The sequence below is a fragment of the Uloborus diversus genome, chromosome 6 (assembly GCF_026930045.1).
Source record: "Uloborus diversus isolate 005 chromosome 6, Udiv.v.3.1, whole genome shotgun sequence".
Taxonomy (NCBI): domain Eukaryota; kingdom Metazoa; phylum Arthropoda; class Arachnida; order Araneae; family Uloboridae; genus Uloborus; species Uloborus diversus.
Window position 1 is genome coordinate 121,497,010 of NC_072736.1, and position 19,351 is coordinate 121,516,360.

At 32.5% G+C, this 19,351-nt stretch overlaps 1 protein-coding gene across 1 annotated transcript in view; it reads left to right on the plus strand.

Annotated features, from left to right (window-relative positions):
• LOC129223923 (hemicentin-2-like) overlaps positions 1 to 19,351 on the plus strand; it is a 94,362-nt gene that overhangs the window by 48,364 nt on the left and 26,647 nt on the right. Inside the window, exons 2-4 of the mRNA XM_054858303.1 lie at positions 3,861 to 3,991; positions 15,264 to 15,602; positions 18,478 to 18,588. Coding sequence (XP_054714278.1) covers positions 3,919 to 3,991; positions 15,264 to 15,602; positions 18,478 to 18,588 — 523 coding nt within the window. The 5' untranslated portion in view covers positions 3,861 to 3,918. The remainder of the gene's footprint in view (positions 1 to 3,860; positions 3,992 to 15,263; positions 15,603 to 18,477; positions 18,589 to 19,351) is intronic.

Here is a 19,351-nt window from a genome sequence, read left to right on the forward strand (position 1 = left end):
TGAGGGTCATTCTCCAGAAAACGTAACTTTTAACGAAAATACTTTTCAATTTCAAAGCCTTTTGTTTTCTTTTCATTCTTACATGAAAGTGTTACCTACTAGAAGTAACCATATGGACCAGCTAAGTTCTAATTATTTTATTCCTAAATAAAAAAAGAAATACTTGTGAAAGGAGTAACAAATAAATAAGTATATAATTTTAATTAAACAAGTCATTAAGCAACATAAACAGTCACACAAGGTGTGTGACATGCCACGGAGGTGAGAATTCACATGTTGTGAACCAAAAATATACTAAAATAAAAATTATTATTAAAAAATTGTTGGCAGGTTTAAAGAGGTATATTTTGGATAAAATTAAAAATCATTGTGAAATGAATTGCTCCTCAAAGTTTTTACTGTAAAAGGCGTGTGACTGAGAAGTTACACTTTTTGGAGAATGACCCATAGCTGTGGTCTTTCAACAGTGTTTGATTGATGGTATCTAGTGCGCTGTTCTCTCCAGATCAGTAGAAGCCCTGAATCACTCTCCAGTGTAAATCTGGACTCCTTTGTGAACAGCACAGAAGCCCATTGCTGCTGGGCCCATGAAACATCTTCTCTTGCCCAGCATAAGCGGATCCTTCGCTGTGGTCCGTTGAGGGGAACAAACACAACTAGTCGTTTTGCATAGAAACCTGCATTGTGAAGACGATTTCGCACCGTAGTAGCAGTGATTCTTCTTCCTGATGCTACAATGTGGTCTGCACAGAGCTGCGGCACAGTAGTGGTTCTTCTTCTTCGGGCCGAAAGAACTAGAAAACGGTTCTCTGGGGCCGTGGTAGCCCGATCGGTAGAGTGTCGGATTCGGGGCCGGAGGATCCTGAGTTCGAACCTCGATGGTCAAAGACCCACCGTCGTCATTAAAGGGGACTGGGCGACGTTAAATATGCTCGTGGTCTCAATGTCTTCCAAGTGAAACGATACCTCTGGGGGTGCTAGCACCAGGTAGCTATTAGCTGCTGGTCTAGTTCCAAATTCTCATTAACTGTTCGATCCGGTGATGGTGCTGCCATCTATCGACATAAAAAATAATGGAGGCAAGGCACTTAGTATGCAGTCCTCGACATAAATACAGTTGTAGTCAGTTGTGACTCGGAATCGGAATGGTCCTCTGCAGGTGTTGTAGCTCGTGGCCGGCCTGGAACAGGTCTTCTGGACACTTGACACCCTCAGAGACCACCCGCACATACCAAATGCTCGGTTTATCGGTTTTAAATGCTCAGATAAATCTGAGCAAGTGGGTCTCTGAGGATCTTTATTTAAATATAAATATTGAGACGTTTAGCAGCATCAGCCTGCGACGGTCGCATTTCCATCGGTCTAACTGCCCTCCACCTTAACGAATCGGGGTAAACGACCTCTCTGAGATATTTTCTTTGACTTTTGTCATCGAAACTGCCAACAATAGTTGAAAATCAACACAACTTACACAGAAAAGTACGAAAGCTTGATATTTGCATGTTTTTTTCTTACTCGTAAAAACAGGTTCTTTTCTATAAAATAAAAGTGCTAGCTCTCGTTTTTTTATAAATGGTTTTAAAGTTCGTTAATATCATTCATGCAAACTATGCATTTTATTGTTACTGCCATTTTTTATGGTGGGTTTAAAAGAAAATACATGTTGTACCTTAACTTTTTGAGGCCAGTGTACATATTTGTGTGTTTTAATAAACTGTCGCTACACCACAAAAACAAAAAAGTTGTTTCTGAAAAATTTTTGCGTTTACATAAAACATTAAAAGTTATTATTTTTCTTTTTTGGTGGATAGGGGGCAAATAACAACACAAACTACCACTTCATGTAACGCTTGTGTTAAGAACGCCACTATTTTTTTTATTGTATGAGCATTTAAAAATATGAACCTGTTATATTTTTAGAGAGAGATTTAAATTTAAAATTTTAAATGAGCTGCATGAAATATTCAATACGTACAACTAAAAATTTTGTAATCCATCAGTATTAATATAAACCTGTTATATTTTCAGAGAGAGATTTAAATTTAAGATTTTTAATAAACTGCATGAAATATTCAGTACCGTCCAACTAAAATTTTGTAATCCATTAGTGTTATTTTTTCACAATATAAGACAAACCTTAAGTGTAATTTAAAATATAAACGAGCTGATGTGTACATCACATGACTTCCTTTTACTCCAATTTAACGCCATTTTCCCATTATTGGCAATTTTAATGTGAATCAATAGTTTACTCTCTAATTATCACCAACAGTGGCCAAATCGAAACCAGATTTAAAAAAAAAAGAAAAGAAAAAAGAAATCGCCAAACTTATCGCCAAGTTGGTGACAAAACTTGGCGACCAAAAGACTGGCGATATATCGCCAAGTGTCTGCCAAATTATAACACCACTTGAGTTTACATCGAAATTAACAATGATTTCCCTCCAAAAAGGGGCAAAAGACCCCCTTAGGAACATCCGAATGCAACCAAAAGGGAAAATGCGCAACTAGACTTCACTAGGAGTCCACGTACCAAATCTAAACTTTCTAGGACATACCGTTTTTGAGTTATGCGAGATACATACACACACAAGAAAAAAACACTAAAAGCAAGGATTTTCTTATTTTAAGGCGGGGCTTGAGCCCCCACTTAACCCCCTATATGAGCGCCCGTGCTTGCATTGTAAATGCTATGGACCCTAACTACCTAGCTATTTAGAGAAGCCACTTTTGGTGTTCCTGGAATATTGGTTACATACTTGATATTGAAAATTTAAGACAAACCTGCCCATGCCAGCAATTGTATTTTAATGGAATTGAATCCCGCTATAGTGAACCCTCACTGGACTGATTTAGTAGATTCCAAACCTCTATTAGTCAAAGCTTCGATGCATCCGATTTTTCAAAAAAAAAAAAAAGAGAGCCAAACTAGCTCAGATACTTCAATAATCAATGTATTTTATAACGCAAAATTATTAAGACACAGTAAAATTCCAGTATCAACTTTTATACTCAGTAATAAGCAAACCATAAAAGTTTATCTTTTATTGTTTGTCCTCATTATGCGAAGAAAAATGTCGTTTTTGGTTACAAGCTTTTCAATTTTATGCACTTTTTATTTATTTGTCTGTAAACTATTGTTAACAAATCTGCAACGTGTTTATCATGTTTATGTCGTATAAAAATTTCTCAAAAGACTGACAGCTGCCTTACAATTTCAATTCTGTCAGAGAGTGGCTACAGTAAATTTATACAGTGGAAAATCCATGTAAATTGATAATTATGCAGCTTAACAATTTCGGAATAAAGTTAATCCCCTACAGAAAAATATTTTCGTTTGCTTAATTTAGTAATGGTCAGTGTAAAGTTCACAACATCATTAGAGGAACAATAGGCAAGAAAAGGGATTTAGATCGGAGTATTCTTGTCCAAAAGGTGGTAACTATTGCATAAGATAGTGTTTCCTATGGAAAACTTGGTAAGTAACGTAGGTTGGAGGACGTGCTGAAAGTTAATTAAGCTAGATGAAAAGCTGGAGATTTTAGAAACTGTTTAATCGTTATCGCCGATTCACTAGCGTTTGGTGATCGTTACAAGCGTTTGTGACATTAACGAAGTGTGGCTTCAGTTGGGACCATTTAAAGGTTCCTTACAGCCGAGGGATCGTTACATCCCGGGTTCGCTACAGCGTGGTTCGACTGTATAAATAAATATGAGCGTATGAATTTAATGATATGCGTAAAGCATTTTTTATCAATTAAAAAAACTCTTGGCACATTAATAAGAAATATGTTCAAAATCATTATGATTTTTTTCTCGTTTTTTGAACATTGTTTTAGTATTTTACATTTTACTTTCAGCTTATACTTCCATGACGACTGGCGAAGATTCCTAAAGCTTTGATAGGTAGATTGAATAATGCGGAAGAGACTTCATCTGAAGTACTCACTTATTGGAACTCTTCTATTGGTGATTCTCTCCACGCATTCAGGTAAAGCATTTGGTTTACAATCTACAAAAATATTGATAATAACTTATATTAATTTGTTTTAAATTTAATAAATGGTTTGTTTTCTGTATGCATTTAAGCAGTAAGAAATGACTTTATGGCTTTTATTAAATGGCCATCAGGTAGATATTTCGTGGATTTTCTTGTGACACAGCACTTTGAAAGATAAAAAACTTTCCTAGAGGACTTCAACCCACCTGTTAGGAGTGTCTTGTTGATCCCCTTTACTTTACGAATAAGTTACAGTCAAACCTGTCTATCTCGAATTTTATGGGAGAGAAGAAAATTTCGAGATATGGAGGTTTTGAGAAACAGAGGTTTTGAAAAAAGTTCTAAAAATAAGTTATTGGAGCAATGACTCGAAAGTAAATTTTTGGAAGCAATTTTACTAATCAACAATGTCCCTTTCCTCTCAGTTTCCAAATGGATATAGTTGCTGGAAAACTTGCTTCTTGTACATAAAGTTTTAATTCTGGAGGATTATGTGACTGCCAATATTAAGAAAAATGCTTTTTGTCTCCAAATTCCAGTTAATAAAGATCGTTGGGGGATCGAATTCAAAAAAGGCACTTTAGTCGAAATTCGAGATATACAGGTTTTCAGAAAATATCATTCGAGACAAACATGGAAGAAAACATTGAATTAAAACTTTATGTGCAGGGAAAATGAAAAACTTCGACATAGAGAGGTTTTCAAGATAGGCAGGTTCGAGATAAAGAAGTTCGACTACCTTGCATTCGTGTACTAAACAGGAATAAAAAAAAGTCATATCTGTAATGACTAGAGAGCACACCACAAAAATGGCGCAGCCATAATGTACTTTCTAAGGAAGAGTTTTTACATGTATATGTATACTAGCTGCGTTGCCCGGCTTTGCCCGGTCTATTTTGAAAACAAAAATTGTGTCAAGTGACGTATATTCAACAATGAGGCATAAATAAAAGAAAAAAAAATCATCATGCAAAATTTCCCCTCCAAACAATGACGACAGATATTAAAATACTTTTAAGAAATTAAAATAAAATGAGAAAGATGGATTTAAAAAGCGTAACCATGGAAACACAATAAAATAAGTTTCAGAATTGAAAATGAGAAAGATGGAAACGATGGTTTCAAAAAGCGTTACCATAGAAACGCAAAATAAAATGGTTAAAAACTTGAATAGAGAACAGATTTTTGAACTTCATTTAATTCGCTTGTAACTTTTTTTCTAATGGAGATAGAGGGTTAAACTTCCGACCATAGGTCGCGTTAGATCTGAAGTAAGAAAGGTAGCTCTTTTCAATGATCAATTTGTCAAAAAAAAAAACTGTAGGACAATTCCTTCACTTTTTATTGATAAATTTAATGAAGAAAGTAGTGCCTAAATTTTAGCTAAGCCTAAACAAATTCGAGCTAAAAACGTAAATAACTCCCGCCGCAATTAAGTTAGAGCGTTGGAACAAATTGCGTAGAACGCGGAAAATTCTTCCCTTTCCAACGATATGTAATATTAATATGTGCAAGTAATTTTTCACCCTCATATTTGAGAATTTTTGTGAAAATTGAACGTAAATTAGAATAAAAAAATTCATCAAATTTTATTCGAACTGGTCTGCAAACCTTTTCAGGACTTAAAGGAACAAACTGAAAATTTTAGCGCAATCGACCGGGTAGTTCTCGAGTTTTGCGAGTTCAAACACACAGACGCTTTTTGGGGACTTCATTTTATACTATGTAGAGATATTATGGACAAAGCCCGAAGTTCGACCAGTTCACGGAACACGCGAATTGGCCAGGCAATTTGCGTTTTGGGCAAGAGGTTTGATCAAAGTCCGAAGAGCGTACTTGCCATTAATATTGTCTACTCTACTTTGGTTGGCCATTTCGCGATGTTGCTGGGAATCCTTGGTCAAACCCCTCAGTAATAATGGTGCATTGATCTTATCTTCTTCACGCTATCACGTTGTTACTGCATATACGTTCATCGAATAATTTTTACTATGACCTTAATATGAGAACTGATAACCAAGAGATAAAATTTTATGTATCACAAGGTTATTTGTATTTCAGACGTATCACTTATATTTGAATTCGTTTCTGAAACAATTGTACTTAGGAAATAAAAAAAGAAAGAAAAAAAACACCATTTCTATTTGTAGGATGTAAAGCAATTTGCTCTTGATTTCTTTTTTCTTACTTTGACCGATCGTTCTAAACCATTTTGCGAATTGTCCGACCAAATTCGGAAATAAGGAAACGATCGGACACTGACGATTAAGTTTACAGCAACTTTAGCCAATTCGAATCGGCTGACCAATTCACGAACTGGGCCGATTTCGGGTTTTGGCTGTAACATATGTAAGCTACTGCTTGAGGATTGGAAATAAGGTCACAATCAAGGCCTCTAATTTGTTAACATCTTTCGCGAGGCCATTTATAGCTTACATTTCATCACTTTTAAATTATAGAAGTACCTTCTATTATCCCAGATGTGTTGAGTGTTGTTTAGTTTATTTTGAGAATATTCTTTTTTTAGACTCAAAACGAGGGCTGGAAAAATTTGGGCTGAAATAATATATTTTTTTTATTAAAAAAGGTTTAAATACAATACATTTTCATATTTTGTGTGATTGTATAGGGAACATGTAAGGTTATAACCACGTAAAAGAAAATTTGAGTTGTTCTACCAAACAAGAAATTTTTATAAACTGTGTATTTTATCATAAATTGATCGTTCATTGCTCCAAATTGGCAAATAAATTCCCGTCGAACGTTTTAATTATAATATTTACAAAAGAATTTAAAACCGCGCCCATATATAAGCTTATTTTTTTAAAAATATATCTATTCATGTAAACACAAAATAATTATCGCGAAACAATTTGAACTTTAAACTAGTACGATACAATCATTCTGTAACAGAGGCCATTATTTAAAAAAAAAAAGCATTTGATATCCAAAGAGAGCTCGTTTTAAGTTTGAGAAATCAATACATCCCATACTGCTCGCAAACAAATATCGAACTTTTCTCGTTGAATCCTTAACGCTTTAATATTTGATGAGGACCAGATATCGGAAATTGTTCCATTTCTGTATGGACAAATATTGATCCACGAGTTTTCGATGCATATAATATTCTTTAATTAGATTATGTATGACTTGTGGCCTGGAGCAATATTCAGCCGAGCTTAGAATTGGAATTATCTTAAAGGTTAACTGCTAAATTTCAGCTTAACCCGTCGTGTCCTTTTTTTTTTTCTTTTCTTCTGAAAGCTATTCGCGGTATTGTAGTGAAACCACAAGTGTTTTGCCGAAGCATTATTACAGTTAATATGCACGATTGGGGCCTGAACATATTCTTTCGGAGAATATTTTCAGAACAGCTGTGTCCGTGAATATATTTGCAGAAAGTTTGAAAGGCGTTTTGAATATTAAGTGGAGAGAACAATCAGATTGGTTAGGTAAAATTAATTACGTTTTATGATGCATTTGTATGCAAGACTCATTCTGACTTTGTTACGGGCTTTTGCGTAAGCGAAAGGCTTCTTTTATCTCACTGTTACTTCAAACGTTTTTGAAACTAAGATCTTCCATAGATGTGAAGAAAGTGTGACTTATTTCATTATCATTAATTTTCTGTCAGTTTAGTTGAGCTTTTGTTAGTTTTCTAAATATATTATCATTTGTTCTTACGTATTATTATATTTTGTTAATGATTTTATTGCGTTTGAATAAAACTAAAATGTTCCACAGAACAACAGAAAGTAATCCGTATTTTCTCAATTATTTTAAAATTTTTCCGTAGGTTTGATAACTCCTCATTTAGTTTGAAAATATTTTTTTTTCTTTTATATAAAAGTTTTATTGTACTTTGTCAGTTTTATTTACGTAGTAAATAAAAGTGATAAAGACAGAAAGTGAGCTCTATTTTTTAATTATTTTATTATTTTTCTGTAGGTTTGATAACTCATCATTGAATTAGAAAATGCTTATTTTTTTCTTTTATAAAAGTTTTATTGTACTTTGTAAGTTTTATTTACGTAGTAAATAAAAGTGATAAAGACAGAAAGTGAGCCCTATTTTTGTAATTATTTTATTATTTTTCTGTAGGTTTGATAACTCATCATTGAATTAGAAAATGCTTATTTTTTTCTTTTATAAAAGTTTTATTGTACTTTGTCAGTTTTATTTACGTAGTAAATAAAAGTGATAAAGACAGAAAGTGAGCCCTATTTTTGTAATTATTTTATTATTTTTCTGTAGGTTTGATAACTCATCATTGAATTAGAAAATGCTTTTTCTTTTCTTTTATAAAAGTTTTATTGCACTGTATCAGTTTTTTACGTAGTGAATAAAACTGAAAAAGACAGAAAGGGAGCCTTATTTTCATAATTTATTTATTATTTTACCGTAGGTTTGATGACTTCTCATTTAGTTTTAAAATGTTTTTATTTTTTATTTCTTCTTTAGAAAAAAGTTTTATTGTACTCGATCAGTTTTATTTACATAGTTAATAAAACTAATAAATACAAAAAGTGAGCCTTATTTTCGTAATTATTTTATCGTTTTTCTGCAGGTTTGATAATTCCTCATTTAGTGTGATTTTTTTTTTTTTTTTGTAAAAAAGTTTACCCACTTAGTGAATAAAACTGATAAAAGCAGAAAGTGAGTTTTATTATTTTTCAGTAGGTATGAAAACTCTTTATTTAGTTTGAAAATGCCTTTTTTTCTTGAATAAAAGTTTGGTTATACTTTATCAATTTTATTGTTTTTGATAAGAAATACGAATTTTCATTTAAAAAAATGAGTTGAGATTGCTCCAAAAAATATTTTTATTATTTTTCTGTTGCTTTTCTAAACGTATTTTTACTCACCAAACATTTCATAATACGCACTTTGTCGTCAGTATTATTGTATTTAAATAAAAATAATATTTTTCAAAAGAAAGTGTGCTTTGTTTTATTAATATTTTAATTGTTTCTCTGTCCGCGTCCATTACTTTTCGAAACCCTTTTTTCTTTGCAAAAGTGTTTTATTTCACTTTTTATTCTGTTGTATTGGTTTTGATAGAAAAAGCAATTAGTGCTGCAATTCTCGATTCCAATAAATTGTTGAAGACGCTGCAGTCTTGGGCCAATTGCTGCTTCAAAAGGTAAAACTAAGCTCCACCCACTTACACCTGTCCAATCAGACATCTGCCTTGTTCGCCTCAAATTGCAATGTTTCACCTCTTTGTATTATTTAAAAATCATCTCAAAGTGACGTATCCAAGCTCTTGAACTGCAAATAGAAAAAATCCATTTCATATTTAAAAATAAAACTACTCTTAAATGTCAGATGATATTTTTCACAATATACTAAAAAGCTGTTACATACTAAAGTGTCCTCTTAACTTTAAGAAATTTCATAAAGCTAATTTTCTTTTTAAAATGCTGTAAAATGCTACGCATTTTCTACTAATTCACTGCGAAAAATTGTTCCAAGTAATTTGCCAAGTATTTTTGGTAATTATCCGTGGAACTCTTAGCAAGTTCTACGCTATTAACCAGGATTCAACGATGAAGCCTGCTGGGTTAATTTATTTAATCCTCTATAATCACCACTTCTTAAAACCTCTTGAGATTATAACGGATATGAGAAAATTAAGAGTCGGCGTTATTATAAATTGGTGGATATTTAAATCAGAGAGTTACATTAATCTTTATAAAGTAGCAAGAGTTTAATGTGTTTAGTTTTCTTTTAAAAACAAGAAAAGACTTTTAGAAGTTCATTATCCCAGCAAAAATATTGTATTAAACGTAGCTGGTACTGAATAAGTAAATTTTTTCAGTTAGAAACAGTTTGGTTGGTGTGGGGGGGGGGGGGGGAGTTATGGTGTTTCTTCAGAATTAAATGATCTTACCAGTAAAAGGATGAAACAACGTAAATTAAGCATAAATAGCCAAGAGCGTTTTCTAATACCTTAAATTTCTGTCTTACTTTTCTATTATTTTATTCATATTTTAGCAAAAAGGTTTCTACCGCAATTTCTCAAAATTAGTAAAAATGTCTCCTCAGTTGGCTTAAGGTTCGTTCATTAAATGTTGTCACGCTTTGACAGGGAGGAGGAGGAGGGGAGGTTGTGCATTGGTGACAGTTTGTAACAAGGATAGAGGGGGGGGGGGGGCAACAAGAATTGTGACGTTACTCATTTTGCTTGAAATAAAACCCTCTTTTGTAACAATATGGCTCCGTAATATGACGTCACATGTGACGCGGGAGGGGGTAAGGTAAGGTGTGGCCCTTTGTGACAAAAGGGGGAGGGGGAGAATTTCTAATATGCTGGAAAAATGTGTGGTATTATTGATACACATTCCCTTAGAATTTATTAGTCATAATGTTTAATAAATGTTTTTTAATATAACTTTTCCCAATTTCTTTTTCTTCCTTTCTTTTTTTTTTTTGAAGACAGATTATGTCTTTTTAGTGGAAAACAAAATTTAAAAAATAGCAAGTTAAAAAATGTATGAAAGACACTTTTCAAATTCGTTCGAGTTTAATCCGATCATTAGTTCCGTATTTAGATATGCTTCTTAACTTCTCTTTCGCGTTAATGCTATGTTTCTCTGAAACAAATTGAAAAACTTTTTTGCACATAATCTGCAGCGTATGTTCTTTCTGATAAGGCTTGTTAAAATAAAATCGTTCTTTTGTTTAGGATTCATAAATGCTTAAGATTTCTTCTGAATAGCTAATGATAATATTTTTGAAATATTCAAAAGAACCCCCCTTTTTTTCAGAATACCAAATTAAAAAAAAAATCATTTTCATTCTTTCTTTTTTTGCTTTTCTTTGATATTCTACTTAAAAGACCCTTAGTAAAAAACATTGTTTGAAGCAATTTCACCATTCGTTTCGGACTATCCCAGTCGGCGCTAATGTTAAGTGTTTTTTAATTTTTCAAAGGTTAAAAAAATATTGCTCGAATTACGAAAGGAAATGTGGCAACATGTCTTTATCACCATCAACTAGCTACCTTTTCGCCCAAAACCTTTCGGAATTTCCGCATAGCACGTTAGGAAAAGTGATCTTGAGCAAAATCTTTCGAACAAACGATGATTTATTAAAATGATATCATTTTCTCATAAAGTTTTAGGGGTAGTCAGACCAAGATCTACATTGATTTATTCATAACAGTCCTTTTCAATTATTTTTTAAATAATCATTTAGTTATTTATGACTTTCTTAAAAAAAAACTTTGTTCGACATAAAAATATGAAATGTGGGAACGTGTCTTTATCACTCTTAACTCCCTACCATTTAGCCCGAAGTCTCGAAGTAATTTTTATTTTGTATTTTTTCTTTCATTTTTTTATGATTAATTTGCTATTTTTAAGGACTTTTTAAATATTTCGAGGAATTTTAGGTTACTTTGTACTATTTAAATATTGTTTCCGGATTTTTTTGAAAATTTAATTGCAATAAACATCCATATTTTTCATAACATTCATGCAATTAAACAAGGATCTAACATAGCTGGAGTCTTCGTCAGGTATTTTGCACAACAATTGATACGCTTATTAAAATGAAATTTCCCAATTGTTAAAAACTTACCTTACTGAAATAAATAGGAACACGCGTTTCAAACCCTAAAAACAGATTACGGCAGTAAATATTTTCCTAGAAAGTGGTGTTAACATCTAGTTCGTTAATCTACAATAAGTATCACTGTCATTTGGTCGATTTCTCAAAAACTAATGCCAGGTGACAAGTGGGCCATATCACCACTCAAAGGTACATAAAAAGTTATATTCTTCTGTAACAAGAAAAAATTAATTTTTTTGTTTGTTTGTAATATAAATTTTTAAAATATGAAAAAAAAAAGATGTCGGGGTTTTTTAAGTGATTAAAATTAAATCAAACCTAATCATCAATTTTTACAGGATAATCATAAAGAGTTCAAAATATTTAGGCAGAGCTTCTCTAAATTTTAAAATCTAGTTTTCCTTCCTTTATATCTTCTTTACTAATAATAAAGCTGAAAGTCTCTCTGTCCGGAGGATGTCTGTAGGATGTCTGTGACGTGCATAGCGCCTAGACCGTTCGACCGATTTTAATGAAATTTGGTACAAAGTTAGTTTGTAGCATGGGGGTGTGCACCTCGAAGCGATTTTTCAAAAATTCGATGTGGTTCTTTTTCTATTCCAATTTTAAGAAACAAAAGGATCATAAGATGAACGAGTAAATTACGAAATTATCATAACGTGGAACCATAACATGGGCACAAGCCATTTGGCGAGATACGAAATTATCATAACGTGGAACGGTAACATAGATACAAGCCAATTGGCGAAGTACAAAATTATCATAACGTGGAACCGTAACATGGGCAGAAGCCAATTGGCGAGAAAATTCACCATACATTATTTGTAAATATACAGGCGAACCAAAAGACCTATTAATTTTTCTATTACGGGCAAAGCCGTGCGGGTACCACTAGTGTATAATATAGTCGTTCAGTTTTATTTAAATGGTACTAAATGGCAGTTAAACGGGTATTTTTGGAAACACCAGAAATATAAGCTCTTAACTGTATGCTTTGAATGAAAAAAAAAATTAAGGTTTCCGTCATATGCATTTTTTCCCATTCTGCGATCTTTTTTTTAATTTCACAGAAATGGATATAAATTATAAACGTTGCTTCCACCACTTAAAAAGTGAGCCTAGTGCAATTTTAATTTATACAAATGACGTATACTGAAAAGATGGAGATTCTTTTGAACAAAGAAAAGGCGACTTAAGTTATAATCAACAAAATAACAGAAAATTGCATTAATAAAGAGGAGGGAAATAAAGATTCTAATCAAATTTTATGTATATAGAAAATTAAATTGTTGCCTTATTCATTTATTACGATGAACTATTTCTTACGTTTTCCTCGAAGCAAAATTTAGGCTTTCCAAATATCCCCATTAAGTAGATTAATTTTCTTTAGTAATTTTTCTCTTTTTCCGAAAGCCACGGTACAGAGCTGGATGGAGATTTTTTGCACGAAACTTACAAAATTCTAAGAATATAAGCATATTAAAAATAGATGAACGTATTTATATGTAAAAGTCTTAACTTTCGAACTGTTTGTAAAGGAACACAAAAAATAATTTGGCAAAGTTTGTTAGAAATTATTTTTGAGTATTCATTCAACCTCTATAAATGTAAGATGATCTCACGTGCCTAAAGCTATCATGCATCCAGGGTTGACCCACTTTGTTTGAAATGTAGTGAATTCTAAATTTTATTATTCATTTTAATAAGTTAAAATGCATTAATTGTGGCAGTGAGAAGTAAATTAATGTAAGTGGAGTTTTTAAAGTTTTGAGAAAAACGCATTTGAAGTTCAGATTTTAGGTAAGGTATTCATTGAAATTAATTTCTAAGTACTGCTGTATAGAAGCATCTAACAAAGCAAATAGTTCTCTCTTTTGCCGTGAAACAGAGAAGTTCAACCATTTGTACAGGTTATCCCGAAATTTTTAATTTTTGCACTTACATCCCTTTGCTTTTCACTGCCTCAATTGCTGTTTTCTTAGCATCTTTTATGTCTTTAAGGAGAACTTTGAGGCAAGTTAAGAGGGCAAAATGCTATAATACAGTCTGAAGTAAAATTTTCTAACGCATTCTTTTTTGTTATGTAGATCTGTCGAAAGCTTTCTTTTGAATTTTAGTTTACTGTTTTGCTTAACGCATCAAGCAGGTACTAAATTATACATTAAACAAGTTTCTCTCCGAGTCAATTTTACAGTAAAAACATATTGTATAAAATCATCTATTGTTAAATCTAGGTTAAACTACTTAGTCGCATTGTACGTAAGTCCGCATGTTTTAATATTGAAATTGTTTTCATAAAAGTAACAGAGCGACAATATTTAAAGTTAACTGTCAGAAGAATTGATTTTAAATGATAATATTAAATAACTTATGAAACTAATGTGATCTAAAATTCAGCAGACGTCTTCAAACCTAATAGTTTTACCAAACTATTTACAATAAAAATATAAAACTGTGCAGTTTGAGCAGAAATGTTCAGAAACTTGAGGGATATTTGTTCATGGTTTAGAAAAAAAAAAAAAAAACTAAATTTTATGTTAGCTTTGTTTGTAGACAAATGGTGGGACTGAAGTAGAGTTAATGAAGTTATACCACAGTAAAACTGATTTTGATTTATAACAATGCTTCAAAAAACAGTTGTTCAATGTGCTTCCAATCATTATTTATTACAGCTGTCAGACAACAGAAAATACCCTGCACAGTGTTAAAAAGCAATTCAACGGTTAAACCTCACACATGATGGCATATTGCTTCCTTAAAATTGGCCAAAGAAGTAGGTTCAGTATATACACGTGAATTTTTAGACAGCCCGAAAGTCAAAAGTAAAGGTGTAAAGCAAGGTGCAAAATCTCGAGATCATGGAGGCCCTTCACGCAGAGAACATAGAAGAAGAACATAGCAGTCCAGAAATGTCTCCTTAGAAGCGTCCTAACAGGATAAGCTATGTCCTCTGTCCTGCATGAATATTATTGAATGAGGTATTTGCCTTTCTCGTAAATCAGGGATGATTTTTTTTTCGTTATGTTCATGTATGTTCTGTCAGAAAAACTTTGGAATGCGTCACCATGCAGCTCCTCGAAGAAAAAAGGGCCATTGATTCAGCTCTAGAGCCATCTCTTGGGCAAAAATGTAGCTAATATTATATTTTTCTGTTCATTACAAATAAAATACCGTATTTTTTAGTCATGGTAGTTCTGTGACAACCGCATCGTTTTTTTGCAAATAGATCGACTTTTGGATTTCCAGGTACTGAAAATGCACTAAAAATGTATCACATTGTAATTTAAAACACTAGTTACTAGTGATAAATAGTTAATATGTAAGGAATCAATGCTATGTGTTGGTATTGTTACTTTTTATAGAATCTATGTGTGGTTGTTACCCATTCATGATGGCTTAAACCCTGAGTTATTGGAATTGTCTTAGGTACATTGATGTCTGGTACCTAGGAGCATTTGATTTTTTTTGTTGCAGATTTTATTATTTATTTAATAATACTGATATCAATAGAATGATATGCAGTATAACAGTGAGATGATACCAGTTTTATTACTTTTGAATAATTCCATGACCGTTTTTGTGCAATGAAAAAAGACAGCTCAATGTACACAGACCTCTCCCTAGAATTTATATAAATGTGTGAAAATTTTTATCAAGTACCTCTTAAATGAAATAATTTCTGTTACAGTTCTTCCCGAGGTATTTCTTGAAGCCATGGTAGACAGCAGCGCCAAAATGCCTTGCAACGTTCTTCAGAAGAAAGACGACACCGTCGAGTTCATCTTTTGGTACAAGAACGATGGCGTCACTGCTCTGTACACGCTGGACGCTCGAAGTCGCCCTCTTGGCGAAGCATCTCACATTCGAAACGAAACTTACAGTGATCGAGTGCAATTTTATATTACCGCTGAAACGCCTTATCTACAGCTGGACTACCTCAGGGAAGAAGACAGTGGGAATTACTTCTGCCGTGTTGATTATCAGTGGTCAGCGACGGAGCTTACGAAAGTCAATCTAATTGTTGTTGGTAAGACTAATGAGTATCATTTGAGCTTAAATTTAGTTCAAAATACGATGTAACTATCTTTGATAAAGCCTTATTTAGTCATTTTGGTATTTGCATTATGTTTATCATCTAAATCAGTGATTCTCAACATTTTCACTACTGAGGACAGGCCCGGATTTGAAAATGTTGGGTCCACCTGCAAAAAATCTGTAGGGCCTCTCCCCAGAGTCCAGCAGTGTATATTTGCAACGTTAATAGGTCTTAGGCGCCCCTCCTCACTGCGGGGTCTGCGGGTACACAGATCCAGACCTGACTGAGGATCACTTTGTACCTTTCCGAATCCTAAATGCACCACCTATACGATGGAAATAATATTTTCACATCAATAACAATAAGTGAAATGAGATGAATCCAAAAGTTTTCTTTAATAAATTTAATTACAACTATAAAAATGATATAGATTAGCTTCCACTAGCTGATCAAGGATCAAATGAAATCTGATCGTTGACCTCAGGTTGAGACACACTGATCATGAATCACCAGATTTCGAGTATAATTGAGTAGCTTTGTAGAAACTTCTGTACAAAACATAAATTCTGCCATTCCATAAATGAAATGGCGATTACTTTAGAATTAGCCTTCTTGCACACTTTTGTTCCTATTGCTTTGCAGTATCTGCATTCACCACTGCGGTAGAATGCATTCATCATAATATAAATCGTCCCCCTCCCGTTTTACTGACAAAATGTGCCGAACATGTTAATAGAGTAAAAACTGTGTCAAAGCTCCAAGCTCCAACTTCAATGAAAACACCATTGCATTTGTGAAGCCAAACAAACAATTTTTTTTTGCAGCACTTAAAAGTTAAAATACCGGTTTTTCAAAAAGTTATGAAAAACCGGTGTTTTAAAATTGATTGAAAGTTTTGCTATTAAAAAAAATCCTTATGTGCTATTATTTTACTTACTTATTCAAGGTTTTAAACTACGAATGCAAAAAATTAAATCACTTGTTTAACACTAAATATTGCATTGTTGTATTTTCTGTGCAATATTACATTAACTCATGCAAATAGTTAAATAGGGAATTGATAACTGCTTCGTAATCTTTCTTAAGTAAAACTGTTGATCTTAGTTTTCTATTTCCCTACTGATTTAGTCAGTATAAAAAAATAAATAAATAAATAAAAATTGTTATCTTCAAATAAAAATGCAACAACTAAGCTTATAAACCATTTAGGTGTATAAAATTTAAAACATAAATTCAATTAGTTTTAGTAGTACGTAAATGATTAGATAATAGACTTTTACTGAAGGAGTATGAAAAATCGGAGTAATATTTCACTAATGAAATTTAAATTGAAAATTTAAACAACAAACTGAGTGTACATTTGAATGAAGACATAAGATGGATTAAGCAGAATTTGTATCGTTGGGATGTAACCTAATCAAAATTTCGCTCTTTTATGACAGAAATACTGCAGTTCCATGAGTTTAAATCTAGTTCTCTCTCTCTATTTGCTCAAAGCAATCTTCTTTTTAAATGAAATCAACTATTAAGTATAAATTACTGGTATTGTTCAGAATAATAAGAAATATAATTGGGATTCTCTATTAATTACATAGCTTTAAATTATATTTTTATAACAATCCTACGGAGAATTTCGATTTCAGCTGGTGGGTAATCGATTTTTTAAACAAACAAAACAATTATCGGAACTAAATTATTGGATTACGTAAGTTCCTTTATTTATAAGAAGGCAATTAAAAATTGAGATAGAGTTTTCTTAAAATTTTACGTATATTTTACGTATATAGAAATGAAATTATTTGCTTATGTTGCAAAATTTAAAATTAGACACATAAGAGAAAATAGGAACTTCATGAAACAAAAAATAATAATATGAATGAATTACAAATATATAAGAGATGCGCAAGGCAATGTTAGTGGAATATTATTTTCATTTTTCAACGAATTGTAATTTAGTGTGAAAAAGGGGTATTTCTTTATTCACATGTAGTTTGATAAACAATAATTCTTCGACCACTATTTACATCACGTACTACTGTCTAGTCCAGCAGTAGGTTTCTTTCAGATGCCTGCGACACAGATTAAAAATCATAAAGTATTCGGCAAGATAAACCGACATTAGATTAATCGTAAAATTCAAATGAGCACCGAGAAAGGATCCAAAAAGAATATTGCACTTGAAGACTAAAAGTACATACCACCTGCGATTATATCGCAGAAAATGCGGCACACGTCATTGTTTGCAGAAATTTCAGTTTTTAATTTCTTCCAAAATTTTAGGTTTTCTCTCTTCCGACTTAAAAAAAAAAGTGTGCAAACGTTTTCAAGCATCTGCGATTTTTTTGCACGTCACGACGTCGCTGTTACCGGGCTTTCTAGGTACCTTGGGTCACGCTAAATTAGTTTTCTAATGCTGTAAGAACAGGAAGTATAAAATGATTCAAGTGATTATAGTTAGAAATAAATAAATGCCTTTGCATAGATAAGTACATGTGTAAAAGTAACAACGTTTTGACGAACAAAATTAACAGATTACTGCAGACAAATATTTCGGGGTTACAAGGAACCCCTTTTTCAAAGCAAAATAGTAATACTTTGAATGCAAAGACGTCCAGTAAAACCTGTTGGACATCCGGTAAACCTTTTACCGGATGTCTTTGCACCCAAAAGCTTGCTATTTTGCATTGAAATCCCTGTAACCCCGAAACAAGTGTCTGCAGTAATCTGCTAATTTTGTGCGTCAAAACGTTGTTGTTTGCCATTTGATTATAGTTTGCTCATGTTATGTAGTTTGCTCAAATATATACGACAATTTATTTATCAGCTTACTTGAAAAACAGTTCACATTTTCTTTTTATATTTTTAGTGCCTCCAAAAAAACTAATTATCAGAGATGATTCAGGTCAAGAGGTTCGAGAGTTAGCTGGGCCTTATCGGGAAAAATCTGATATATCTTTATCTTGTGAAGCACAGAAAGGTAATACTTTCCACTCAGTTAAACATGAAATAATTATTTGTTATTTTTCAAATCACTCCCTGATTCTTTTAAATTCGTAAAATGTTTCAGTGGTTCCGAATCTTTTGGAACTCATCGCCTCCCTCCAGAGGTTAACAGACACCCTATATTACCGCCTTCTCACTATTCTTACTTGAAAAAACCATAAAATGGAGAAAGTTAACTTTGATATTATTAAACATAAATGACAGATTGTAATTTAAATATAAATGTATATACAGTGAAATTCTATTATAACGAATACCAATATAACGAAATAACCGTTTCAACGAACTACATTTTCAGTCCCTATATAACTGCCATTACATTATTTAAATTCCATTACAATGAAATTCCCGTTACAACGAACAAAATTTGCGGTCCCTTGAAATTCGTTGTAACGGGATTTCACTGTAATATGTATATATTAAGCAACTGTATCCAATCACTCTTAAACTAAATAAATAAAAAAAAGTACAATTTAAAATTGTCTCTTTCTTTCTTTATCTATTTAAAGGAAAATACATAACAAAGATCACTGACGTACTTTTCAACAGCGGAAGTAAATATTTTGTGAAATTGTTGTCTTTTGTAAATTGTACTAGCAAAAATGTCCAGCGTTGCCTGGGACATAGTAATAACTGTGAGAAACAATCGCTACTTTCATTCGTTTTCCGTTTTAAATGAAAGAACTTAAAATACCCCGCTTTGATGGGATTCAAAATCGAGCTTCTTCCTTACCCGT